Source organism: Pristis pectinata, chromosome 5 (genome assembly GCF_009764475.1).
Source record: "Pristis pectinata isolate sPriPec2 chromosome 5, sPriPec2.1.pri, whole genome shotgun sequence".
Classification (NCBI taxonomy): Eukaryota; Metazoa; Chordata; class Chondrichthyes; order Rhinopristiformes; family Pristidae; genus Pristis; species Pristis pectinata.
In genome coordinates this window covers 18,060,057-18,087,870 of record NC_067409.1, presented here as the reverse complement: position 1 = coordinate 18,087,870, position 27,814 = coordinate 18,060,057, and the positions used below count along the sequence as shown (strand labels likewise).

Genomic DNA, 27,814 nt, shown 5'->3' with positions numbered 1-27,814 from the left:
ATGTAGAAGATTCATGGAGGATAAGCCAGGTATTTACAGGCCAGTGATTCTAATATCAGAGTTGTGGACACAGCCCAGCATATCACGGACACCAGCCTCCCCTCCTTGGACTCTGTCTTTACCTCTCGCTGTCTTGGTGAAGCAGCCAGCATAATCAAAGACCCCGCCCACCCAGGTCATTCTCTCTTCTCTCCTCTTCCATCAGGTAGAAGATACAGGAGCCTGAGGGCACGTACCACCAGACTTAAGGACAGCTTCTACCCCACTGTGATAAGACTATTGAACAGTTCCCTTGTACAATGAGATGGACTATGACCTCATGATCTACCTTGTTGTGGCCTCGCACCTTATTGCGCTGCACTTTCTCTGTAGCTGTGATACTTTGTACTGTTATTGTTTTTACCTGTACTACTTCAATGCACTCTGTACTAACCCAATGTAACGGCACTGTGTAATGAATTGACCTGTACCATCGGGTATGCAAGACAAGTTTTTCACTGTACCTAGGTACGTGACAATAATAAACCGATACCAATACCAGTGGTATTTAATGATTGATTGGGGAAGGGTGTTAATGCCCCTGCTTGCTGATGCCCTGGAGATAAAGTGCCCCTGCCTGCGGACCCCAATTGGGTCCGCCCTCCGGCCGTGACGTCACGCAGAAGGCAGGCGGTTCCACGGAACAATGACATCACAGGCGGGTGGGGTGGCGGCGGTGCGACGGGATGGCGTCAGACGCAGGTGTGCGTGTGGCGTCAGGGGGGCGGGACGGCGCCGATGGGTGGGGCGGTGGGGCGGTGGGGCGGCCACAGCCGCAGTGAGCGGTGATCGGGGGGCGGCGCTGCTGCCGGGGGAGGAGAGGGAGGCAGCGGGATTGGGTGACGGGAGAGCCGCGGAGGGCTCAGCGATCGGGGAGAGGAGGCGGCTCCTTTATAAACACGGGAGGAGGGGGGCTGACAGTGGCTCCAAATTTAACCAGGGAAGACTAGGCCGGGATGGGTGAAGGGACGGACGCAGGGGCGACGGCGGCTGTAGAGGAGGAGATGCCCGGGCAGCGGAAGAGCAGCGTGGCCGAGGAGCTGGAGAGGGAGCCGCCGCCGCCGCCGATGATCAGCGTGGACGTGGCCGGCGTCCTTGTTCAGTTCGCCAAGACTTTCGTGGTCATCTTCCCGGTGTACGTGCTGGGCTACCTGGGGCTGAGCTTCAGCTGGGTCCTGATCGGACTGCTCGTCTTCTTCTGGTGGCGGAGGAACCGGGGCAACAAGCGCTCCCGCCTGTACAGGGCGCTGGCATTCCTCGAGCATGAAGAGAAACCCTTCCAGGGTGACATATCGAGCTCCGACCTGCCGGCGTGGGTGCGTATGGTTGCCCCCCTGCCCCCGTTGCACCCCCCCCCCCGCCGCTTTTCCCTATGCCCCCTGCCGCCTGTGTCGACAGAATGTGCTGTTCCACTCTTTGCACTTGGAATTGCATTCTAAGTGTCGTTTAGTAGAGCCTTTACTTGTGTTTGTGGAGTTCAAAAGTTAGGTTTTACATCTGTTAGCTTTAATGTTGCCCGAAGTGTCTTGCCCTCCTACAGTTGTGCAATTGGGTGAATTCTATTACAGTAGCTTGGACCACAACTAAGGCAAGAATCGAGGCTACTTTTACCACGCTGGTGGTACAGTGTTGTCATTGAGTAATATCTATTTGTGTTTTTAATTATTAGCAAACACGACCACCACGACGCGTTTCTGTGTCAAGGGGTTTAGGATTTGTACTTCCCTCATGTAAGGTACCCTACTCGATACTTCAGTGCTTTGTAAACTTGAGTTTATCAGAGCACACTTGAGTTTGACCGTGTGAAGAGTAGTAGTGGTTTTGTCAGTTCGTTGACAGATAGCATTTGTCAAGTAAAATTGCCACACTGGCGTTCCAGTTATCACACTCGTGGTAGTAAGCACGAGGCACACACTAATATCACGCAGATGGTGTGAAATTTTACAAGTTTTCCCTCCCTTTGTCCTCACACCCAACCTCATGATAAACATTTATAAAGTTAGAATTTTGGTTTCTTTTCATGTTACTGGCTTTTAATTTTTTCCCAAGGTGTTGGAATGATTGCCTTTAATTAGAAGGGATGAGAATATGGCATGGATTTGGCCTATGTACCTGGCAGTTGTGTTAGAAATATTCATGGAAAAATACAATATGATGGAAATTGGACTGGTGAAGTTTACTTGGCTGCAGATATAATGAAATGTATATTTTCTATTTTGCTTATTTCACAGACCCTAGCTCTGGTAGTGATACAGAATAGTTATTTTTTCATTTGATAAATGGACCTGTTAACAAAGTTCAGTCAAATAGGACTAAATGGGTTAAGCAGTGTGGATTCAAAATTAGTTTTTTAGGCTGGAGGAATTTTGTTTTCAAGATTGACGAATATAGCACTTTTTGCTATTCATTAGTGAGCTGCATTTGGATTTACAAGGCATCATTTCAAAGTTTGCAAATGATACGAAACTCAGAAATATAAGAAATGTAGAGGATAGTAGCATTCCTCAGGTGGGCATGTAGGCAGATAGATTGCCAATGAAATTTATCTTGAACAATCATGAGGTAATGCATTTTAGTTGGATGAATGAGAAGTGATAATAGAACTGAAATTCTCCAGTTTTCAAGTGCTGTCAGGATGTGGGGATGTATACCTGCAAATCCTTGAATGTGGAAAATGAGTTCTCATGGGTGTTGGAAAATCATGATGAATATCTCACTTTATAGAGGCATAGCATGCAATAGTGAGGAAATTATTGCAAACACTAGATAAATAGCTAGTTAGGCCTTAGCTGGAGTATTGTGCATGATACTGTTCACCATCTTTTGGGTATGGTGTCTGTAAGTCTTTTTTAAAGAGGATACAGAGAAGGACCACTAAAACACAGGACTTCAGTTGAAAGGGAAACTTGCATTGTTTTCTGTAGATCAGAGGAAAACAAGGGAGATTTGAGAGAGGTTTTTAAAATCATGAAGGATTTGCTTTAGTGGAAAAGAATCAATTTTTGGCAGAGGAGTTGGTAAACAAAGGACAAAGATTTAATATAATTGTCCAATGAATCAGAGGAGGAAAAGGACTTTTATCCCACAGAAGGTTTTTAATCTGGGATGCATTGCCTGACAAAAGGCAGACATACAATAGCAAATTTCAAAAGCATTGGGTTTTGCAGGCTATAGGAAAAAGGCAAAAACGTAGAGTAAATTGAATAACACCTTGTAAAGAACTGATAAAGGAACAAACAGTAGGCTAAAAGACTACTTGATGTATTGTTTGATTCCAAGAATAGTCGTCGTGGCTATCCCTCGAGGTCGAGGATGATGGTCTTCGTTCCGTAGATCTATTTATGGGCTCTCAAGTGGCTTATGAGTCCAGTTCTTGGCTAGGAGCTTCCAGCCATCACATTGTCTGCTCCCATCGCCCTCCCCCTATCGCCGAAAGACTTAAGAAGTAGCCCACAGAGTGAAGACACCTGTGCGTGTATTTGTTTAACGTGTACTTGATGTTTCCAAGAATAGTGCAGAGCATTAGAACACCATACTTAAAATTGATTCAGAAATTGGAATATGGAGTTTTGTAATTGGAATGGAGACTTTGTACTTTACTGTTTCGTAAATTTAGAACTTTTAAAAAAAATATTGAGTCACTAATCTTGCACTTGAGACATTTCATTTTTAAGCTGGATGATGGTGATACCTGTACTCTTGATCTTTCTATGTTCTGTGGACTTCATAGTGGATTTTTAATTAATCAAAAATCATTTTTGCATCCGTCCCATTTTGGAGATTGATGGAGCATGGGTACACTGAAACGTAGCATTAGATCATTCACTTGCAGATTGGGACAGGCTTGTATAGTAATTTGGAGCACTATATATACTTGGCTCAGGAGCAGTTAAATAATTTATTTTGAATTCCATTGAAAGCAAGTGTTCCTTTTGAACTTGTGTTATTAAATTTTGCTGTTTTCTATATTTAATATTAAAGTTGGTATTCTCAGTACAGTAAAACTCTAATCCAGCATCGGGTTGTTTAGAAATCCTGGTGGTCTTACATCTGGTGCACTCGCTATTCTGGAATGTAAGTTTGGAGTCCAGACTGCAGGTTGGGTGTGCAGCTGGAACCTAGAATGTCTGGGACCAGGAACCTGGATAGATTTGTGACTGGAATTGGGGTCTGAGGTGTTTGAACATTTCCCATTCCTTTTAACTCATGGGTTAACTGGAAATTTTGTTATACTTCTGTGTAACATGTAAATAAAGTGAAATACAGTTTAAAAACCCTGTAATTCTGGCACACTTGGGATTGGTGGTGCTGGACGCAGTTTTCCCATACTATTGGATGTTTTCCCATACTATTGGATGTTTTCCCAATTAATAGGAGAGGACATTTATGAGGATGTTGCCAGGACTTAAGGGACTGAGTCATGGAGAGAGGTTGAGCAGATTGGGGTGTACTTTGGAGTGTAGGAGAATGAGAGGTGTATAAAATCGTGAGGTGTAGAAAGGGTCAATGCACATAGTCTTTTTCCCAGGGTTCGGGGATCAAGAACTGGAGGGCATAGGTTTAAGGTGAAAGGGGAGAGATTTAAAAGGAATCTGAGGGGCAACTCTTTCACACAGAAGGTGGTCAGCATATGGAATGAACTGCTAGAGGAAGTGGTTGAGGCAGGTATATTAATGACATTTACTAGGTACTTGGACAGGTACGTGGATAAGAAAGGTTTAGAGGGTAATGGGCCAAACATGGTCAAATGGGAATCTTGGTTGGTGTGGACCAGTTGGGCTGAAGGGCCTGTTTCTGTGCTATAATATTCTGACTCCAATACTCTTTTGATTCACTTTTTTAAAAAAATGAGGTTACACAGTAAAGTAGTGCAATAAATTCTCCAGTGAACTTGGTAAATTTCATGGGAGTGCAGAAAACAGACCAGACAATGTGGTAGCAGGGTCTCAGTGAGCCAGATGCAGACTAATTAGATAGCAGATGTATCAAATCATAGGCGTTGTACAGCAAAGAAATTGAGTCCATGTTGACTTTCAAGTAGCTATTTGCAGTAATCCCATTATTTTCCCCAGATTCCCATCAGCTCTCCTCCAGTTCTGTCACTCACCTATGCACTGGGGGAAATTTATGGTGGCCAATTAACCTACCAGCCTACATGTCTTTAGGAGGTGGGAGGAAACTGTAGAAACCAGGGGAAACCCACATGGTCACGTGGAAAACGTGCAAACTCCAAACAGACAGCACGAGTTCAAGATTGACCCTGTATCACTGGAGCTCTTAAGCAGCAGCTCTGCTTAACTGTGCCACTGATGCCCAGCCTGGATTATTGGAGTCTTACTGTAAAGGTTTGTTTGGGTATTAATAGGAGCAATATCCAGTAGTCTAGAAAATTTTCTGGTTCAGCATGACCAAAATCTCAAACGTGCTGGATTATTGGAGATCTACTGTACTTTAATAAGTAGAAGCATGGATACGAAGGTGAATAGATTAAACAGTATACAGGTGCTGCCCATGTTACAGGGAAAGGGGTTGCATTTCTAGAAAATGGTATGTATTGTGATTTTCCATAACACAAAGCTCTTCATCTGCACATGCATCAAGAAAGCTGATAAAAAATTTTGTTGGTTTATTTTCTTTTTATCGCACTGGTTCAGTGAGAGTGCATTTTATTTTGTGTCTCAAATTTTTGGGTAGTGATTTGTGAATTCTGTAAGGGTTAATTTCCCTAAACCTAACGGCTGTAATACTGGGTCACCTGTACTATTTTGAGTTATCACGTAAGGTTTTGCAATATTGTTTAATCTTTTATTGCTGTTAGCTTTGGGCATAAATATTTACAATAATTTTGTCCACTGTGCCTTAATATTTGTTGATCCACACCAGGTGACTGAAGAATGCATTGCCTTAATAGAGCCAGCATTGTTCAGAGTTGTTCACCTAATTATTGGAAATTACAATCTCAATATTTGCCTGTTGTGATCAATTTGTATGTACATTTGTTTTGACCTAAATAATGTGTGTAATCTCTGTAAAATTCCCATATCTTGGTGGTGGTGTACTAATCTTTTGGGAATGAAATGATGCAAGCTGTCATTCAAAACAGTGTACATTTATGAACCTTTTTAAGATCCCAAATTGTGCAGAGACATGAAGGAGATTCTGGGATTGTAATTTGGTCAAATGTAGATTTGGATTGTGCTTCTTAATGGGTATAAGAAAAGGTGAAGTTTTAAGAACTACAGCATTATCCAATCTACCCCTTCCTCACTTGATGACTGAAATATTTCACTATATCACAGTGACCAAACTTAACCTTTCATCAGAATTTCTATTTGAGCATTGAAATAGTTATCAACCTGAAATGTTAACTCTCTCTTCATAAATGCTGCCTGACCCGAGTATTTCAGGCACTCTGTGTTTATTCCAGTGCTTTCCTGCCCTTTCTCCTCTCATCCATTTTCTATAAACTTGACATTGGTTGCTCACACTAAATCCTGTTAATCCATCGCCCGTGTCTTTAGCCTGGCACTGATTCAATTTAAAAAAAAATATTCATGTTCCCATGTCTATTCATGGCCCCTCTCCTCCTTTTTCTCTCTTCACCTCGTTCAGACATAAATTTCAGAGATCTCTGCTATGATTGACCAATTGCACATCCCTGAATTTAATTTCTTTCCCTTTGGGGGCCCTTGCCTTCAAATGCCAAGGTCACAGCTCCAGGACTCCCTCCCTAAATTTTTCCGCCTTTTTAGACCTCTTTCCTACTTAAGACTCTTTTTAGAACCTACTGTTTTAATAATGAATTGACCTGTATGATCGGTATGCAAGACAAGTTTTTCACTGTACTTTGGTACAAGTGACAATAATAAACCAATACAAATAGTAGTCATTTGGTCACCTAAACTAATCTGATGCAATATCAGATTTTGTTGGCTATCCTTGTGCGCTGATGTGATGAAATGATCTGTATGGATGGCATGCAAAACAAAGTTTTTCATTGTACCTCAGTACATGTGATGGTCATAAACCAATTTACCAATACGTGGTGCTTTGATTAAATTTGCTCTACACGTATACAGGCAAACCCCACATTATGGCAGTGTGGGTAATGGAAATTTGCCCTTATGGAATTCACACATCACTACCAAAAAATCAGGGATACAAAAAAAATTGCCCTTACTAAATTTGTGGGGGGGGGGGGGGGGAGGAAAAAAGTAAGTAAACAAACAATTTATCTTTTTTCATTTCTTGCATTTCTTGATGCATGTGCAGGTGATGTGGCTTTGTGTTATGGAAAATCGCCATACAAAACGTTTCCTAGGAATACAGCCCTCCGTAATGTGGGGTCACCTGTATAGATAACAATGAGGAAAATGCATAGACTGCTCTTTAAGAAGCTATTTTTGAAATTTAAGTTTGAGAAATTTTGAGTAATTGATGGTGTGGTTGTTGAATATGCCTTGTGGGCCATATTACCACTGTAGAATCTGAAGTTTGGTTTGATGACTGGAGAAAGTTGTGATAGAAATGTTAGGCATGATATATTTTACTTCCTGTTAAACATTGACCAGAGTAATATATTATCACTGGTTATAGCTTCCTTTTTGCTTTTTAGCAAGCTGAAAAGCATAGTATTCATCTGCCTGCAGTAATTCTCACAGAAAGAAATCTTGTGAATTCTGCTTAACGCTCTACGCAATTGAGATTTCTGGGATGTAATCACAAAGTGCACTTAGTGCCTTTGGATGTATTGGATAGATCACTGAGAAACAATTAGATTGGAAACAAAAGTTTGTTTTTGACTGCATCAATGTGTTATATGTTTCTGGTGATCAATAGTACCTTAATAATACACTTGGGTGGATTAAATTGTACTCCAAGATCCGATATAAATCTCCAAAAAACTGATAGAATGATGTGACAAAATGTTGTCACTTACTCCAGCAATTATTTAAGAATTAATAGATTTGCGTCTAGGTCATTTCAACACTTGGAGTTCTGCATGCCAGAAATGTTGCAAAGGTTTACTAGAGTTTTTGCCTTGTTAAAAATTCATTCATCGGATATGAATGTTGCTAGCCAGGTCTAGTTGCTCCTGAGCAGTGATTTGAGAGGAAATCCCCCGGATGGTATGGAGTCCATTATGGGCCAAAGTAAAAACACAGCAAATTTATTTCCCTGAAGGGTGTTTGTGATGGATATTAAGAATCATGGACACAATTGCTGATAAGTATTTTAATTCCACATTTATTTCCTTAACTGAATGTAATTCCTCAACTACCATGGTTGCCCATTTACTTGGAATCAAGATCAAAGGTTCATGCTGTTAGACCAATAATAAAACTACCTAGCTTCTGTACCCCAGATTACAGCATCATCAAAGCTATTTGTCCTGTCTTTGCTGCTTAAAGCCAATATCTAGGTCATCAGACTTGCTGTAATGCCAACTGCTACAGAAGATTTGGCAAAAAGGCCTGCGCAGGAGTTGTCGTAAGGAAAATATGCAAAAGGTTTCTTGGAGTTTTTTTCTGCTCTGTGATCCTCATCAATGATTCAAAAATGAACTATCTAATTAGGCCTGGAATCTAAAATTAGACCAAGAAACCCCTATGAAGAGGGAAGAATAATCAAATTCTGCATCTGAAAAAGGAGCCCAAATATTTCTGCGAGTGGTTAAATTGAAATTCACTGCATTCTTTGAAGGTGATCTGTTTTTGTCTTCCCATAAGGAACAGAAACAATGACAACCAGATTTATTTCTTTGAAGGGAGGAATAGTGTGACACATTTCTGATTAAATTTAAGTGAAACTTGTAATATTTAAAACTTGATTTATTATATGGCATGTAAGGGAAAGGGTAATAATGTTCTGTAATTACTCTGCTTCATAACTTTCCACTTTAAAAAGTATTAATTCATTGTTGTGTTTGTTATATGAATGCCATTTATCTGGGTACATTTTATTATTGTATCCAATTAGTCAGTACTTCAGTCTTGGCATTTGTTCATCTGTAGAGATGGCATAATGGCAGAGTACCATCTTTTTCTTTCCAGTATTTATATACATATGGGCAGATGCGGCTGGTGAAGTTTAACCCATTAGAAGTAGGCATTCGTTTATGTTAAAAGGAACAAAGACAACCAATTTTAATGGGGCTGCAGGAAATAAGACATGGAGATTTGAGTACACGAGTCTTTGTGGTAGCTGGATGAGTTGAGAAGCATAAGAATCTGTGGCCTTTCAGAATCTGATTTATTATCACTCACTTGTATAGTGTGAAATTTGTTGTTTTGTGGCAGCGGTACAGTGTCAAGGTATAAAGTTACCATAAATTACAAAAGTAAAAATGTAAACAAAGGAATAACAAGGTAGTGTCCATGGGGTCATGGACCGTTCAGAAATCTGGCAGAGGGGAAGAAGCTATTCTTGAATCATTGACTGAGAGTCTTCAGGCTCCTGTACCTAACTCCTTTGGTTATAAATCTATGCCTCACTAAACTTTTTTTTAGTGGCTGAAAGGTGAGTAATTGGATGATCCACTTTTCAAGTAATTTCCAGAGATGCAACGTGAGGGGAGAAAAAACTTCCTGTAAGAGAGGTAGAAGCAAATTGATAATGGTTTTTCAAAGGGAAATGAAAAACCAATACAAACTATAGGATAGTATTTCAAAGTACATTTTAAGAACCAGATAGTTATACACTGATCAATATATAACCATCTGGTACTTAATCTGTACTTGCAAATACTCTCATTCTGTTTGTAATAAAAATTGCTGTCATATAGTGAGCTTGCATTTTGAACATTTGCAGGTACACCCAGAGTATATATTGTTTTTTTTAATATGAAAACTGGAGATTGGTGAAAGCTCTTTGACAGTACTTTGAAACAAAATATTTGGTTGTTACATTGAAACTCTGACTCCGGTAGGGATTGCATATCTTTGGCTTTGTTTTTTTTTACAAGCATTGCATTTACAGCACTGCAGAAAAAAAACTTGTTGAATTAACTATGGTTGTCCAGTGTGATCCAATTTTTACAAAATTTTTAAAGCATTTTGTGGAGCTGCAGGTGGAAGGGGATTACTAAAGCAAATTTGAAAGCCGTTTTATGGCAGTTAGCTGTGTGGCGTTTTTAGTCAATTAATAATTTTAAATGCTTCTGCACAGTGCAAATTTCAAGAATGCTTCTTTTGTACTTTGCATGTGCTTCTCTTATTATAAGATGTCTAATATGCATACAAGTAATATAGGTTGCAGTTTTCAACATTTTGGATGCATTGGAAATTAAGATTCAGATTTTATAAGGGTTATGACACTCATCATTACAGTAAAGTGGCATGTGCCTTCTGGTTTCTACCCTTGCTGAAGTGCAGAAATTGAGATGTTGCTGTTGAAGATTACTTTTTTCCTCCAGAAGTCTTGTGTACCTCAGCAGGCTTAAGTATATGTGTAAAACTGGATTGTCCAAGTCATACTTACAAAATGAACAACAGATAGATAGGGCTTCTCCAATTAAGTACAAGCATGTAATATTTCTGGCACTGAAAATTAGCTTTTACATGTGTTGATCATTAATTCAGATCTTAATCATTGAATATCTTTTAGAAACGTTAATGCTTTTATTTAACATTGTTTTTTAATCTGCTATCTGTTTTGCCACTGCATGTAGAAAACTTTTACATTAATTATTCAACTTCCTGGTTAATTTTGCATGTCTCTGTAGGGATGTTTTACATAAGTCTCACATACAGATCGTAGGGCTCATGTAAAGGAGTATGCTGACTTTAGTCCAAAGAAAATAAAATAATAAAGGAAAATCTGTTAGCAAGCCTTCAGTAAGATCAGGACAGTTGGTAGACAAAAGCAAATATAAATGCCCACATTGTAAATAGGGAATTTTTTTTATTATTTGCAGCACTATTTTGGAAAAATAATTGAAGCAGTTAGAGCTGAAATTAACTGAACATTTAATTATATTACTTGCCTACTTCTGTGTCTTGTGCTCCACATGAGGATATCATGACATTCATTTGTTGGAGCAGATGTTTTTTGTACAATGAGCATAGTAGAACAGTTGATAACATTGCAATATTGCCTCAAGAGATCACTCACTAACATACCAAAGGTGGATTTTGCATTTCCCACATCAGCCATTCTAAATTGGTTTTAATTTAGTTTTGAGATATAGGCCCACTGACAAGGCCAGAATTTATTGCACCTTCATAATTACCTTGAACTCGGTGGTGAGCTACTTCATTGAACTGCTGCAGTCCTTCTGATGACAGTACTCACACCATCATTGGGTCAGTGTGTCCATGGTTTAGACCCCAGCTATGATAAGTAAAGGAGACCATCAATTATTGCTAAATTAGCGATGGTTGTTTTGCTGCTGGCTCATGCCACTAAATTGCTGGGTTAAGGCCCCTAGATTCTTTCTCTAGGTATTCCTTACAGGCAATAAAGAACAACAAAGGAGGTATACTTTTGTTTATTATCCATTTTAATACAAAAAGTTGGATTAATATTTTCATTTAAATAATGAAAGTAATATAATAAATCAAAAATGCTTTTTGATCACTTCAAGCAGTGAATGAGCCACACAGCTCTGTTTCCAGCCTATTTTCTCTGCCCTCCAACTATACAGCAGTGGATGCAACTTGCATAGGAATTGATTATACTTTAGTAGGAAAAAGATTATATAACTTCTTGGAAGATAAAATAAACCTGTATAGATTACTTTCAGAAAGGGATTTCACTTTCTTTTGATCCTTTAGCCTTCATCGGTGAAGCAGGATTAGAGCGAATTTGTTGCAGCTGTCTGCTGGATCTGAACACTACACTGTTCAGCAGGTTTATTTTAGACACTGATTCTGTGAGCACACTAAAATAGAAGCTTTTTTATTTTAGGGACATTGTCAAAAATACTTATTTAGTCCATGGACAAATTGATGCACAGCAGGGTACTGCTAATGGTGACAAGACTTCTGATCTTTCCTGGTGAAGTAAGTCTCAGGAGATCATAACAAAATAATTAAATCTGCATTTTGTATTATTGAGACATCCCCTAAAATGTATTTGTATCTCACTATCAGCTTGTGCAGTCTGATAATACAATTGATGTAAACTGCAGTGAAATAAGCCGTGGCATTTGTACTGCTTGTGCAGTGCAGTGTTTGAGAGAGTTAGAGTAATTGAACAGAAGTTTTTATTTTATTTGCTTAGTAGATGCAGTTGTTTGCATTGATAGTGTTGGAAAGATGACAGTGAGGGGTGTCAAGAACATCAGTTTTTGGAGCAGTTCCCATGCTTGTTGGGGTTCTTTGGAGTTTCTGATTATGAGAAATCAGACAATCCCTCTCCAGTTTGTCTTGTAAATTCTAATTAAGAACACTTTTTTTCACTTGGAAATGCCACATTCCGAAGGTGACCCATTAAATAACTGAATGCAAAACGGCCTATGCTTTTTTTTCATCCTCTAGTTATGACAGTAACAAGACATTTCCACTCTGGAAAAAGATTCTGACCTTTACCCAATCTCTGCCCCTCAATTTTATACACTTCTATCAGGTTGCTCCTCAGCCTCTGATGCTCCAGCAGAAACAATCCAAGCTTGTCCAACCTCTTGCAGCTAATACACTTCAATTCAGGCAACGTCCTGGTGAACGTCTTTTGCACCCTCTCCAAAGCCTCCACATGCTTCCTGTAATGTGGCAATCAGAATGGCACACAATATTCCAAATGTGGCCCAACGAAAGCTTTATATAGGTGTAACATCTGACAGATAACAGCAAAGTTTTAAAAATTGTCAGTTTAGAACAATAACTGTTCTTTCACTCTCTGAACCAAGGCTTTAACTAATGGTGTTATTGCTTTGATTTTAGCATAACCTGTTAATGACAATGGATTCTTTTTGAACAGAATTATAGAATATATAAATGCTAATCATTCCCTCACATTTATTTTCAATAATTGTAATGTTTATAAAGTTGATTGCAATCAGAAATTTGATAAAGCACTTCCATTAAACTGTTATGTACCTTGGCTATCCCAGGCAATCAACACCTTTCCTTAGTGTAGTCAGTGAGATTGACAGACAGGATATCTAAATTGCACTTAAAGGTCCTGCAACTGCTGATGAGATAAATGACCCATTAATCTGCTTGACAAGAAAGCTTTGCCATAAATTGATATTGAATAATGTGGAAGTTCTAAGCATTTGAAAGAAGTGATAAATTAACATTTTGGTTGAAGTGTGCATCAATTCAGTATTATTTTTGGTGGAATGAAGTGAAAGTTAAAATTTTTTCCACTTAAGCATACTTTAGAATGTAGAATGCTTTAACACAGGAGCATTATTGATGCAGAAACTATGACCTTTAAACATCAGATTGAATATCCAATAAAATATAAAAGGAAATAAGTTTAGGGGAAGTAGAATTGGATTATATTTTTCATTTTGAAGGGCATTGTTGTAATGGAAACAATGGATAAAACTGTATGATCCTGGTGATATTGATACCATTCATACTTGGTATGATAACATTGCAAATGGATTTATATATCAAAAAAAATGCTGTCGTCATTGCCCTTTTTAAAATCTTTCAGAAACATTTCCAAATGCCTCAAGAACATTGGATTATGTTGAAATGTCGTTACTCTTGAACTTTTAAGACAGTAGAATAGTTCATTTATTGTTATTTTACCTTCAGATAGCTGATTTTTCTTATGTGCATATTTGAATCTTGTAAGAGCCATATGTTATCAGTGAAGTTGCAGTTAAATATTGATCTGCAATAAACCCTGACTGGAATCCTGTCAGAGGAAAAATTGCCATCTGCTCTCACTCTGGTAATTTGCTGTTTTGGTGAGAGATTTAAGAAAATAGGAGGAATAGTCTATTCAGCTCCTGATGCCTGCTCTACCATCCAGTACTACTTTCCTGCATTAACCCTATACCCTTTACTTCTCATCACCCTTTTTTTTCAGAAAAGACACTTACCCATTTTTGCCTTGAAGAAACACAATGACTGAGCCTCCACTACCCTCTTAGATAGTGACTTCCAAATATTGGCCACACTTGTGGTTCAGAAGGTTTTTTTTCACCTCTGCCCTGAATGGCTGGTCTCTTATGATTTTTGAGTAGTTATTGATGGCTGGTGTTTTACATCATTTTTTAAACTCACTTTTAAAACTGGATATGGCTGGCAAGGCCAACATTTATTGACAATCTCTAATTGCCCTTGAGAAGGTGGTGGGGGGGGGGGGGGGTCACCTTTTTGAACTGCTGCATTCCTTATGCTGAAGGTGCTCACACAGGGTTGTTGGGTAGCAGGTTCCAGGATTAAGACTAAATGATAATGAAGGAACCAAGTAAGGCTGGTGTGAAGCCTGCAAGTGATGCTACCTTTGTCTATGGTAGTGGTGATGGTTGTAAGTTTGGGAGGTGAAATTACGTACCAAGGTTTAGGACCTTAGTGGGTAACTTGAGTGTATTTTGTAAATGCCACACATTGTAATGACATTGTTCTTGTGATGGAGGCACTAAATGTTTATGATGGTGGATGGGGGAGCTAGACTAGCAGGCTGCTTTATTCTGGATGGTGTCAAGATTCTTGTGTTAGACCTGTATTTGCACAGACCAGAGGAAAATATTCCATCAACTGCCAAGCTTGTGTCTTGTACATTGTTGGGGGGTGGGTGGTGTTGCTTTAGGATGCAGGAGACTGGTCTCTCATTGGATGCCCAGCTGCTGACCTGCTCACGTTGTCACGGTATTTATGTAGTTGGTCCAGTTGAGATTCTGATGTTGATGACTGGATACTTGGTGATGGTAATAGCATTGAACATCAAGTGTAGGTGGTTACACATTCTCATTAAATATTTCATTGCCTGGTACTTGTGACACAAATGTTACTTGCTGAGGTGTTGGTGTTGCCCAGATCCCTCGTGTGGTTTCCTGTGTTGGTTCTGAGCAATGTTTAGTAGAATCAAAAACAGCACTTTCTCTGTAGCTGTGACACTTTACTCTGTACTGTTATTGTTTTTACCTGTACTACCTCAATGCACTCGTTACTAACTCATAACTGCACTGTGTAATGAATTGACCTGTACGATCAGTATGCAACACAAGTTTTTTTTTAAACTCTACCTTGGTAGAAGTGACAATAATAAACCAATACCATAGTGTGTGGGAAACCAGGACCAACAATAGAGGAAAGAGCAAAGCTATATAATTTAAAAGTTTTTGGGTATTTGAAAACCACAGGGAATTTGCAGCAGAAATGTGTGCAGTTGCTAGGTAAGCTGTTGTTCTTCATTTTGAGCAAAGTTGACAAATTTTTATGATGCATACTTTGAGGAAACCAGTGTTGCAAGAGGTCTTCCAACTTGCCACTTTTATTCTGGGGTCTATCACAGAACACTTAATTATTGTATTAGGTGTTGCTTAAGCAATGATTCAGAAGAGGTTTAGATTTGACAGGAAGTATCTGGTTTCTGGTTTCTAATGCCAGGATGCTTTAATTTTGTTTTATTAATTCAGTTAGGTACTGTTAAACTGATCCATAAACATATCAGTAAATTGTTTTATGTTATGCATAAAAATAATGTGCAATATTGCAATGTCATTGTGCACTGTACATTTTAAACAGCCATATGTGAGGATGTGCTGACCTTTTTGGGCATTTTCAATATTAGGGCTTAATTTTTTTTTGAAGATTGCATATATATATATATGGGTGAAGTCCCTAGAATTTGTCTTTGGAGTTTTTGTTTAGAAAAATATTTTGTCTAGTGGATAAATCTTGAATGAGAACAATTTTAAAATTGGCATTAACAATTTAAGAGTTAGATACTCCCACTCAATAGACTAAGCTGGTTTGGTTGAAATTTTCAAGACTCAGATTCAGGTTTTTAATGTGCAATGATATCACAGATATAAGATATCACAGCTAGTAGTAAGTGTGCAGGTGAGATGCGATTAGGTTCAAGAAGCAAATACAAATTATTTTTATTTGAGACTTTTGAAACTTTTCAAAGCTCTTAACAAATTAATTTGAGGTCAGTGACTATTATGTAGGAAAAGCTTCACTTGGGAATGATGATTGTGAAGCTGCTGGATTGTTGTTCATGTCCTTCAGGGAAGGAAACCTGCTATCCGTAACTTGGTCTGGTCTGTGTGATTCCAGATTTTTTTCAGCATGGTTAGCATCCAACTGCCCTCAAAGGAACATGGCTTACAATGCTACTGTCCAAAAGGCAATTAGAGATAAATGCTGGTTTAACTAATGATGACTATGTCCTGTGAGCAATATTATGAATACAGTTGTGTGCTAGTAACAGCTTAGAAATAACTGGAGATTTTATTGGCAACTAGAATGGAAATGACTTGGGTTGTTTTCGCTGGAGTGTTGGAGGCTGAGGGAGGACCTGACAGAAGTTCATAAAATTATGAAAAGTATAGGAAGGGTAGACAGTCAGAATCTTTCTTCCAGGGTAGAAATGTTAAGTACTAGAGGGCATGCATTTAATGTGAGAGAAAGTTTAAAGGAGATGTGTGGGGCAAGTTTTTTTTTTGAGTGGTAGCTGCCTGGAATGGGCTGCCTGGGGTATTGGTGGAAGCAGATATGATAGTGGCATTTAAAAGGCCGGTAGACAGTCTCATGAATATGGAGAGAATGGGGGGGGGGGGTGGGAAATATGGATCACGTACAAGCAGAAGAGAATTAGTTTAATTCAGCACTGTTTGGTGCAGACATCATGGGCCGAAGGGCCTATTCCTGTGTCGTACTGTTCTGTGTTCTACATTCTGTGAACACTGGCCAGAAAACTGGGAGAGCTCCATTAATGCTTTTGATATAAATGATATCCTCTCAATTTTGTGAGTGGGATTTCATCAATGCTTTCAGAGTGTGCATATGATCCATATTTGCCACATTTTTGCATTTTCTCAGAATGAGGATTTAGTATTTGTATATTAAGGGAATTAAGGGTTATGAGATTAGTACCGGAAAGTGGCACTATGATTATAGATCAGTCATGATCTTACTGAATGGCAGAACAGGTGCAAGAGGGTGAATGATGTACACTTTCTATTTCATACATTCTATTTGCCAAAAACAAATACAGTTAGTCAGAGGACACTGAACCTATCACACATCTATCTTAATTTTCTTGAACAATCCATTCATTTATCTTGTTCTTAATTACATGTCCAGCAATTTCTGTATAGAGAATACCAAGTTTTTCAAAATAATTCTTGGTTGTTTTCATAAGCAGTGTAATAAGTCGTGGTCTAAAATTATTAGTTAATTCATTTGTAGTCGTAACTTAGTGTTGCTCTTCCTCTGTAGCTTTGCCAGAAGCAGTTCGTACAGCTTTTGGATGTAAAATATATTGCTAAAACAGTATGAAGCCAAATGTCATATCGTGGAATTGTATTACAGTTGATACCTTTTTACTGTAAGTCTAATATTAGAATGCTGTGTAAACAAGAGTGAGTATCACATCTGTGTTATGTTGAATGGAGTACAAATAGCTCATTGTCTTCCTACTGTGGTTGACTCAGGGTTTGGGAGAAATTTAAACATAACACTCTTTCAGATTCCATTGCACAGTTCTTAAAATGTCTACTGATTGAAAAATTTCTAAAGTGAAAGGAAATTTCATGTTATGATGGGTTGAATGAAATGTCTGCATAGATAGTAAATCTTGTTGAAAATGTGCACAAACACTATAACATTAGCCCCTTATGCTTGTGAAGTTGAGTTTTTATTTTGCTCAGATGTGAAGTCTACATTCCATTTTCATTGTCACCAACGATTCTTTACCAAATTATACTCAATGTAGTATCCCAAATTGCTCACGAGCAAGCCATCTGCAGGTCTTGTGATTTAGTCATTTTAGTAAGCTGATTTTGTTTTGTGTAGTTAGCTCCTCCTCTGATTTGCAGTCCACAAATATGCCAGGAGTATGTTCCTGAGCTTATCGTGGCCCTTGAACGTTACTACCCACAAGATTTTGCTTCCTGTTTAGTGCAACGTATACTGAAGCTATTTTTAATTGTTGCATGCAGTAAAATTCTTGTGAATCTTTTTTTATATATCCAAGATCCACTTTATCCCCCTCAGTCACTGACTTCATCAATGATAAAAATATATTTCAAAATTCATGAGGTGGTTGAAAACGCTATGGAGATAGATACATTGTAAGGGTGTGAATAATTAATTTTTGCAAGAATAGTCTTTTATTCATTTCCTCCCTATGTTGGGATGACCACACCATTGTGTGTCATGTGAACTGAGAAAACGTCAATTTGACCCAAGTACTTTGAATACTGTCAATGCCATGCTGTTGCTTGGACCACAGTTCAGTGTTGGTTGTTGTCACATATTCTGTTCATGAACATCTTAAACTGGTAGTCCCATAATTTTATTTGAGCCACATCTATCTGAGTTCGATTCTCTCGAGTCTGTATGGAAGATTATTTCCTTGGGAGTCATAAGATGTTGCAGCTGACCTGTTTTTTTTTCCCCTTTTTATGCCTTCACTAGCATGTTTTCTTTGTGAGTCACGCAATGCTTTGGGCCCCGTATTTTGTTTTTAAACTGCTATGTAATTTCCTTAAGATAATTTGTGGGCTCAACAGGCAGCCACCTTGTGTGTTGACTTGTGGAATATACCTCTGAATGAATGGAAAAGCCATTCTGGGGCTCTCCAAGTGCTTGCTTTCCTATGAATGTTGAATGTTTTGAACGTGTGAAAAGCTTGCTGCTGTTTAAGTAGAGCTTGCTGTACTTTCAGTTTCATTGAGCACAGTAAATTGATTCAGAAGTCCCCATTCTTTGTATACATCTGAACTGTTTGTATTAGTAGGCAGCTTGATAATGGAAGCTGTTAACACCTAATACTCAGTTTTCTCTTATTAAAGCTGGATAAGTGGACAATAACATTTCATTAAAACAGTATATTGTGATATTTCCTGAAAACTACCATTTAATGTTGCTTCATCTCTGCATGATATTGACAATTCCAATGTCTGGGGAATAATTACACCAGAGCTTTTGCGTCATTACAGCAAAACACGTTACTATTTTTGTACCAGACATTACACTTGCAAATGTAATTTAGTAATGAGAATGGTAATTTACTTCAAGTTAAAGTTTATTGTTATAGACATACATAAACAGGGTATAAATGCCATGAAAATTAGCCCTTTGCAGCACAGTACACCACAAACGTGACAAACCATAAGTTAACAAAAAGGTATAAAATTGCCCTGGTAATGTGTCTGAGGATTGACTTAGGACAGTAGAAAGAAAGATTACAAACTGACAGAAAGACTAGTATTAAAGCTGCCAAAACAATTCCTGATTCTTAACCAGACACTGGAAGCCACAAGAATACACTTTGCTTACAGCTTGCTTACTTAGATTCAATAATGTAATCTGACGGGGACTAATATTAAGAAAGGTTGTTACATAATTCTGAATCTCTCCCATTTGTGTCCATTCCTATTGAGCACCCTAACTTTTCAGCACAAATTGGCATTATTGGAATTTAAATGTTCTGTTTCAAATGAACTCTTCATTCACAAAATAGATTTATGATGCCTTAAAGCCAAATTTCATTTTCATTAATGATGTACTTTCTGGTGACAGGTCATTAACCTGAGACATTAACTGTTCTCCTCTCCTCAGAATGTTGCCAGTTATTCTGTGTATTTCTAGCATCTGCAGTTTTTTGCTTTTTCAATTTCATGAATTAAGTTCTCAGGATTTTTGGAATTGTGATTCAATCCATTTTTCCATGCAAATGATGAATTAGATGTTCTCTGTAGTTGTGATCAGTGAAGTTCAGATTTTATTTCTACTTCGAACTAACATGAGTCATTCCAAACTATTTTTGCTGATTCAGGAGTCCAGAACTAGGAGTTACAGTCCAAAAATTAGAGTCCAATATGAAATTTGGAATCATGTACATAAGAAGATTGCGGTACAAACTAAGTTCTCTTTTGCAAGCAGCATTTGATGATTGGTTAATTGTTGACTTTTGAATTAAAATAAGTGGATTTTATTTAACCAGAGGTATTAAGAGATGTGTGGGGAAAAGGTTGGTATTTTTGTGGTAGGCTATGGATCATCCATCGTCTTATTGAATATCACAGTTAGCTGGAGTGGGAGATGGTGGATTGGTATTGGGGTGAGCATTGGATGTTGGGCAGCCTACTCCTGTCAAGACAGTACTGGCCTAAATGAAATACCAAAAGTAGATTTCATGTAGATTTGTATAATTTTTGTCCCATCAAATGATCATTTTTAACTCACTCTGATTACATTATTGAATCTAAGTAATGTCTGGTTAAGAACCCAGAAATTGTTTTGGCAACTTTCTTAATATCAATCTCTGTATTCTTTCTACTGTTCCAAATCAATCCTCAGGCACGTTAGCAGGGCAATCTTATACCTATTACACACTAAGTTTCTATTAGTTTAATAAGTATATCTTTGTTAGCAACCAAAAAGTGCAGGGAATAGGGCAGATACTTGAAATGGAAAAAATAATTGAAGGCATGTGGAATAATTGGATAGCTTTTTGAAAAATTTGTATACTTATGAATGACCTTTCTGAGGAATGAGTCTATATATAATTGTGCCTATAGCTTGTTATGATATTTTTGTGCATTGTAAAACTTGGCCTATTCCTGTAATTATTTCTCAGTCTTGGTCATGAAAGAGTGAATAACAGTAGAACAACCATACTAGATCACTGTGTGGAAAATTATTTTTACAAGTACTGCGTAAGTGCTGGTTATTGCCTCTTTCAATAAAAAGAAATGTTACAAATCTATAAAATATCAGTTTTAACCATTGCATCCTTTGTCAAACCAATGCATTTCTTCCACTAGTAGCATTGGTCTAGTCTGTGAAAATTGGTGCAGTGAGAATGTAACTACTTCTACTGGGAACACAAACTTGAAGAATTATAGGAAGATTCATTGCTGTAAAATATGCCGAATAGGCATCGGTGACATTGCTTAAATAGATTAGTGAATTGACTAAATTTGTATAAATTGTTGGTTTGCTTTCAGTTAGTATGTTGTTGATGTGGGACAAGTTCATGAAACAGTGTACTGGCTTTAGCCAGCTAGCATGTTATCCCTAATAGTCTAGATTAATAACTAAATGCGTCAGAAGAAAGCTTCTTGAGGTCCCATTTATCCACACAACAGATGTCTGAGCAATGCAAGCAACATCAGGTGTTAAGAATTTTTGGCTTGTTGAACTTTGACCTCTATCCTAATCATTCTAAAGCTGTTTTATCATGAAAATATCAGAACTGGCTCAGCTATTTTATAATGAGAAAATCTCATAACTCAAAAATTAAAATGCACTTAGCAGCTGACCAGACTCTGACAGAATGAGAAATGCCAAGCCGTAGTTTAGGTATTCTGTTACATTTGCTGAAACGTCTGGAATGTAGTTTCTTGCTTGTGGAAAGACTAACCACAACCTTGCTCCAACTCCCAGTATATCCAACATTTAAACTTTTTGTCATTGTGATATTAATCCAGAGGTGACAGTCGAAGGCTATCCAGCTCCTGTGGCTGAGGGAAGAGATGATTTATTAGCATACTTGTCTTTTTAAAAAATGAGTTTTTCCCGAGATGGCTCCTAGCTCGTGGAACCTTGCCATTGCAGTAGACGCTGCTGTAAAATTTATGCATGAAGAAAATAGTTGGGGTGGGGGAAGCAAAAACTTCATAGCTACTGAAAACATTCAGTTATTGCTCGTAATTGCAGGTATTTAGCAAACCTGTTAAGGTGCATTCTGACTTAACAGCCCCCTCATGCCTTTTGGCAAATGTAATTGTGTTGTTTCTGGACAACAAATAATTTACATTTTGTCTTCAAATGCAGGCACTCTGAGATCTGACTCTGATTGCTTTTGGGAGCATGATAAACAGCTGAGGCTTGGCTGAACTCCCTTGTCTGAAGCATTTTAACTCCAATTTGGGCAGTTGTTAAATCCCAATGCTGTGGAGCCAAAGACAAGCTGCTTAATGTATCCAAAGTCAGTTACAAAACCCAAAAAGTTTGTGCATATTAATAGTGATTGCAGTATTTAAGTGCAGCTTTAAGGGTAAGTTTGGAAACTGCACTAACCATTTTGGGAAGGACAAAGGTTCCATGTTCTGTCCTTGGACTAACAGCCTGTCCCTATTGCAGATATGTGTTATCATTTCTTCATCTGCTAGTGCTTCATAAAGGCCTCAGACTCCATTACACCCCCCCCACCTTATCTTCCAAGTATGTCAGATCTCAAGAAGCATGAACATGTGATTCTGCTGCTGGAGTACAGAGCTAGTTTTATTTTGTAAATGAGAGTAATGTCAATTCTGCTGGCTGAACTGATTAATGTAAAGGCAAAAAGAGTTTTCCATTGAAATGAGCAAATTTCAGTTGATGTGACAATGCCCACAATGGTCCCGAGCCAATAATGTGAACATCACCATGGGTTTATACTTTCATTATCCAAGGTTAAAACTGCAGTGATCTATTGCATGAATACAAGAATGAGTTTGGCTCAATAAATGACCCAGGGCGAAGTAGCAGAGGCTAGCTACCACTCTACATGTATCCTTATTTTCAGGGAGCATGGTGCCGGTTTAATTAGGAATGAGTGAACCATTGTCAGTATCTTCTCCCAGGCTAAAATGCCCAGAGTCATGGTGCTTGTTACATTCTGTCTCCCATGTTGGGCAGACCACATTTTGCATGAGCAACACTGGACTCCCAATATATGGCTACACTATTCTGAGTTCCATCATGAAGTGATTGGAGGCGGTTCCCAGGTTACGCATGCCCAACTTAAGGACACCTGGATGTACAGACGAGCTCCCATAATATTATTGAATTCAACAGTCTGATGTACGTACAAACATTCATTCCTACGAATAGCCAAACTAGTTTCATCTCTCTCAACCTTTAGTAGCTATTCTTTCTAATCAGCTTTGTTTTTGATGCCATTCATTACAAGACTTTGGAGGTAGATCACCATCTCGAGTTTTTTTTGTGTTTTCTGACTTGTAGACAAAATTGACTTGTGGAGATCTATAAAAATGGAACCTGATCGTTACCTGCGGACAGCCTGTACAGTGGATGGATAAAAGGATTCAAAAATGTGGTCAAGCCTTCTTTTAAGAAATGCAACATCCCAATTGATACCTGGGAATCTTTAGACCATGATAACTCAATGGCAAAGGAGCATTCAGAATAGTAGTGAGAAATTTGTTTATCACCTGATCTGTCTTTTACCAATCTCCATAAAGTCTTTTGTTTTACACCTCGCTCCTCTCCCCAGCTCTGTTTTAAAACTGTAACTCCTCTATTCTTCCCCCAGTTCTGAGGAAGCGTTGCTGATCTGAAACATTTAACTGATTTCTCTTTCCACAAATGCAGCTTGACTGGCTGAGGTTTTTAGCATTTTCTTTTTTTTGTTTCAGATTCCAGCATCTACAGTTTTTTCCATTGCTGGCTTGACTATTCTGGATGTAACTACCTTGAACTATGGCTATGTTGCAGTTTGGTGTAGCATTTGATTTTATTCTTGTTCTTTGTAGCAGTTTAATATAAATGGGTCATTGCAGAGAGCAATTAAGAGGCAACCTTGCTAATGTGGACTTAAATATCATATAGGTCAAATGAAGTTGTAATGTTTTTTGTTTGAGGTGATTAATGATGGTTGTTAATTTATTTTCCTGAGAACAACATTAGTCAGAAGCAGGAGATCCTGCCTTGATCACGCATTTAAACGTGAATTAAATGTTTCCCTCAACTGAGAATACAGCTTCCTGTTTGTAACTGCATTAAAACTAGAAGTTAATTATCACAACAAATATTCTAATCATGACATCGGCTTGGTAAGTAAGTTTGCCAATAACCTCAAAGTTTTTATGCAACTTCTTGTACTCTGAAAGCATATAGCACTGTATCACTTCAGTGCGGCAAGTGGCATAGAATGGTTAATTGCTCTCGTAAGGTATCTGGCTGTGCTTAAAGGAAAAAAGCAAGTTCAGTGTTTGAAGGAAGAAAAGAGAACCTGTTTCTCAGCTTTGGTGCAAGAATAGAAAGTGTGTAGGATTATTTAAAATGAGCATTAATATTGATAAATAGTCTGAGTCAATTTTTGCAATAATGACTCCAGAGCAATACTTTAGTTATTATCTCTGCAATAAGGAAAATTGCTTCTGCAAAGTGTTTACTTTTACAGTTGTCACCCTGATAAGATCCTGCTTCATGGATGCATTCAAGCCAACTTGTTTTGTTTGCCATTTTTGTAATACTTTTCCAAAGTTCTCAGCAGAGACTGGAATGAAGTTGACCAAGAATAGATTCCGTAATTGGGTCAGAACGGAGTGATCAAAAGATGTGAAGTTCCAAAACTGAGAATCTTTTACTGCTGAAAATCAGTTTTGTTTCAAAGTTTTTGTCTTAAACCAAACGTTTGTAAACTTCCTTAATGTGACATTATATGAGAGCATATGTAATTCTGAATTGAAAAATGGTTCTGTTGTTTCTATGAACCTAAATAATGAAACATCCTTTAGTTTTCTTTATGGGAATTTTTTTCAGATAAAGTTGTGTTTATATCTTGATAACATTTTCAAAGAGCAGCAAAACTAAAACTGTCAGCTGGTAACATAAACTTTTTAAAAATTTTTTTTATCCATTCCCTTTTTCCTCATGACTGCATATGACCTAAACTCAACTGAGTTGCCATCTGTGGACTTCCAGGTTTTTAGATTCTCATTCAACTACACTGAAGTAAATGAGCATTTAAGGATGTAAACCAGTTCCTTCGATTCCTGTTCCTCTCCTTCTGCTGTGCTGCCCCATTACCTTAAATGATGCTCTTTGTTCTGGTTGCAAAAAGGAGCTTGCCATTTTGGGGTTTGGTTGTAAATCTAAACTGAAGCCACGATATGTTAACATGTCATTGGTATATCCAGAGGCCAGACCTTGGGTTTTCTTTCTTTACAAAAAAAATGTATGTACTGAGGCAAAACTTCAGAATCACTTTGTGAAGCAGATCTCTCACTCTCCAGGACAGGATGGCAGAACCTGAAACTTGATGTTTAGTTGATTTACAGATTATCAATGTTAAAAGTTTTGTTCAAATTCAATATTTGTACAAATATGCTTTTATAAAAATTTCAGTGCAACTTTACTCAAGTATGCAAGTCTATTGTTACATTGGGACAATCATGTACAAATTTTGTTTGGTAATACTCCTGTGAATGATCTTGGAATGTTTCACAACTGAAATAGCCATTAAGAATTGGTGTCTATGCCTCTGTCTGAAGGTTTTTGCAGGATGGGGGAGTTTGGAGAGTTGTCTATTCTCTCCTTTTAATTTTGCTCTAGCAGGTCAGTAAATTACTAAGGATTTAACTGGCAGATTGGACAAAGGCGGACCCAGTGGCTCTGGTTTATTTGGACTTCAGAAGGCTTATGATAAAGTCCCACAATAGAGGTTAGTGTACAGACCACCAGTTAAATCACATAGGATTGGAGCACAGTCAGTACTTGGGACCTTCTGTTTGTGTAATTGTTTCATATCAGCTGACCACCTGGATTAAAGTGGAGACTGTCCAAGTTGAAATTTACAGTGTGTTTGTTTTGCAGGGGAAGAATGAATTGGGCCAGTGGCTGAGTTCCAATTTGTTCTGGGAGCTGTTAGGTGCTGATTGACCACTCAATTGTATTATCATATCAGACACCACAATTTTAAATTTCAACTAATGTTTGGCAAATATCTTCCAGTGTTGTGTGATGACTGTAATTGATATCCTGACTGCTAGGTCTTTTGGTGCATCTCCAGCTTGTGACCTAGTATACTTTCAGATGTGTTTTCACAATTTTAATTATTTGATAAAGTTTGAACAAGCTTCAGTATTGGCATTTGAAAGTTTCCAGATAAAATTATATACTTGCCTTTATCAGTGGCCAAAAAGAAATTAATAGAACAAAGTACAGCACAAGAACAGACCTTTGGTCGACCATGTCTCTACTGACCATGATGCCAGTCTAACTAATCCCATCTGTCTGCACATGGTCTGTATCTCCCTATTCTGTCTGTTCATGTTTTTCTAAATACCTCTCAGATGCTGCTGTTATATCTGCTTCCACCAACAACTCTGGAAGCATGTTCCAGGCACCTACCACTCTCTGCATCTTAAAAACAAAAACTTGCCCCAGATTTGTCCTTTAAACATTCCCCCTCTCACCTTAAACCTTTGTCCTCTAGTATTTGACATTTCCATCCTAGGGAAAAGAACTATCTGTCCTAACTGTGCCTCTCATAATTTATATACTTTTTAACCAGGTCACACCTGTCTCTGATGCACCAGTGAAATCAGTTTGTTCAACTTCTCCTTATGGCAAATACACTCCACTCCAGACAACATTCTGGCAAACTTCTTCTGCACCCACTCCAAAGCCTCCACATCTTTCCTGTAATGGTGACCAGAACTGCACAGTACTCCAAATGTGGACTAACTAAAGTTTTATACAGCTGTAGTATGACAATATTGTAGAACTAAAGTTCCCAAATGAAAGCATAATGGTGAGGAAAGAACTGTTTAAGGAAACTATTTGAGTTACTGTGAGTAACAATTTTTCTAGACATCACAAGATAAAATACAAAAACAATAGTTTTCACAATAGGAAAGCACGTTTACAAGTTGTCCATACTTTACTGGCAACTGTTAATTGTGACAGTTTAAGATGAACACATCTGTTTGAGTGCAGTAAACTCTGGCAGTAATTTCTTTATATCTGATGAAGATTTAACTGTTTATATTCTTCTCCCTTGCCTCATAGCCCCCTTTGAATTATCCAATGCAATTCGGGCAGTTTGCTAGATTTACACCAGTAATTCTAAGCCAGCTAGAAGATGGATGTTGGTGACCTAGTTTACTTTGCCCAGAAATTTAGTTCCTTTTATTGTACTCACTCTTTGAAAGGAATTATTTGGCTGTTGCTTGCCACTCTTTCCCTTGTGATGTTAGTGCTCCCACAATGGTATTCCAGGATGTTAACCCAGCAGTGAACATGTCCAACAACAGGCTGGTGTTTGATTTGGAGAGGAAATTAAAGGTGATTGTACTCTTTATCTTCTGTTAATAGTAAAGATGGGGTAGAACAAACTCAAAGTTGCCTGTGAATTGTTGCAGTGCTTATAATGGATCAGTCACACTGCAGATGTGCTGAATGTGGAGAGGGTTGACTTCTTTTGTCCATTCTTGGGATCTGGGCATTGTTTGCAACACCAGAATTTTGTTGCCTAACTCTGAATGGTGGTGATCCACCAGTTTGAATTGCGGCAGTCCTCTTGGTAAAGGCATTTCCATGTTGCTGTTGGGTAGCAAGTTCCAGTAATGATCATTTCTTCCATTTTTTGCTGAACAGAGGCTTGAGTTTACAGTGCCATCTTGGATGCTCCTATTCTTTAAGTGGTCATGAACGTGGATTAAAACAGAAAATGCTGGAAATACTCAACCAGCCAGGCCACTTTTCCAGGATTTTGTTTTTATTTTTGATTTCTAGCATCTGCAGTTTTAATTTATTATGAACTAGGAATTCCCAGGAGTCAGTGAGGACTTCAGTTTTTTCAAGCAGTCTTTGAAAACCACCTTGCTTATCTTCTGTCCTTCTGGTAATCACTCTGTGACAGAGTTCAGAGTAGAATTTCTGTTTAAGTGCCTGGTGTTGGG

General features: G+C 38.2%; 1 protein-coding gene across 1 annotated transcript in view; it reads left to right on the top strand.

Annotated features, from left to right (window-relative positions):
* The first annotated feature begins 842 nt into the window (after window positions 1–842).
* The window catches only part of esyt2b (extended synaptotagmin-like protein 2b), a 135,912-nt gene continuing 108,940 nt past the window's right edge, over window positions 843–27,814 (top strand). The window contains 1 exon segment of the mRNA XM_052016001.1: window positions 843–1,355. Coding sequence (XP_051871961.1) covers window positions 996–1,355 — 360 coding nt within the window. The 5' untranslated portion in view covers window positions 843–995.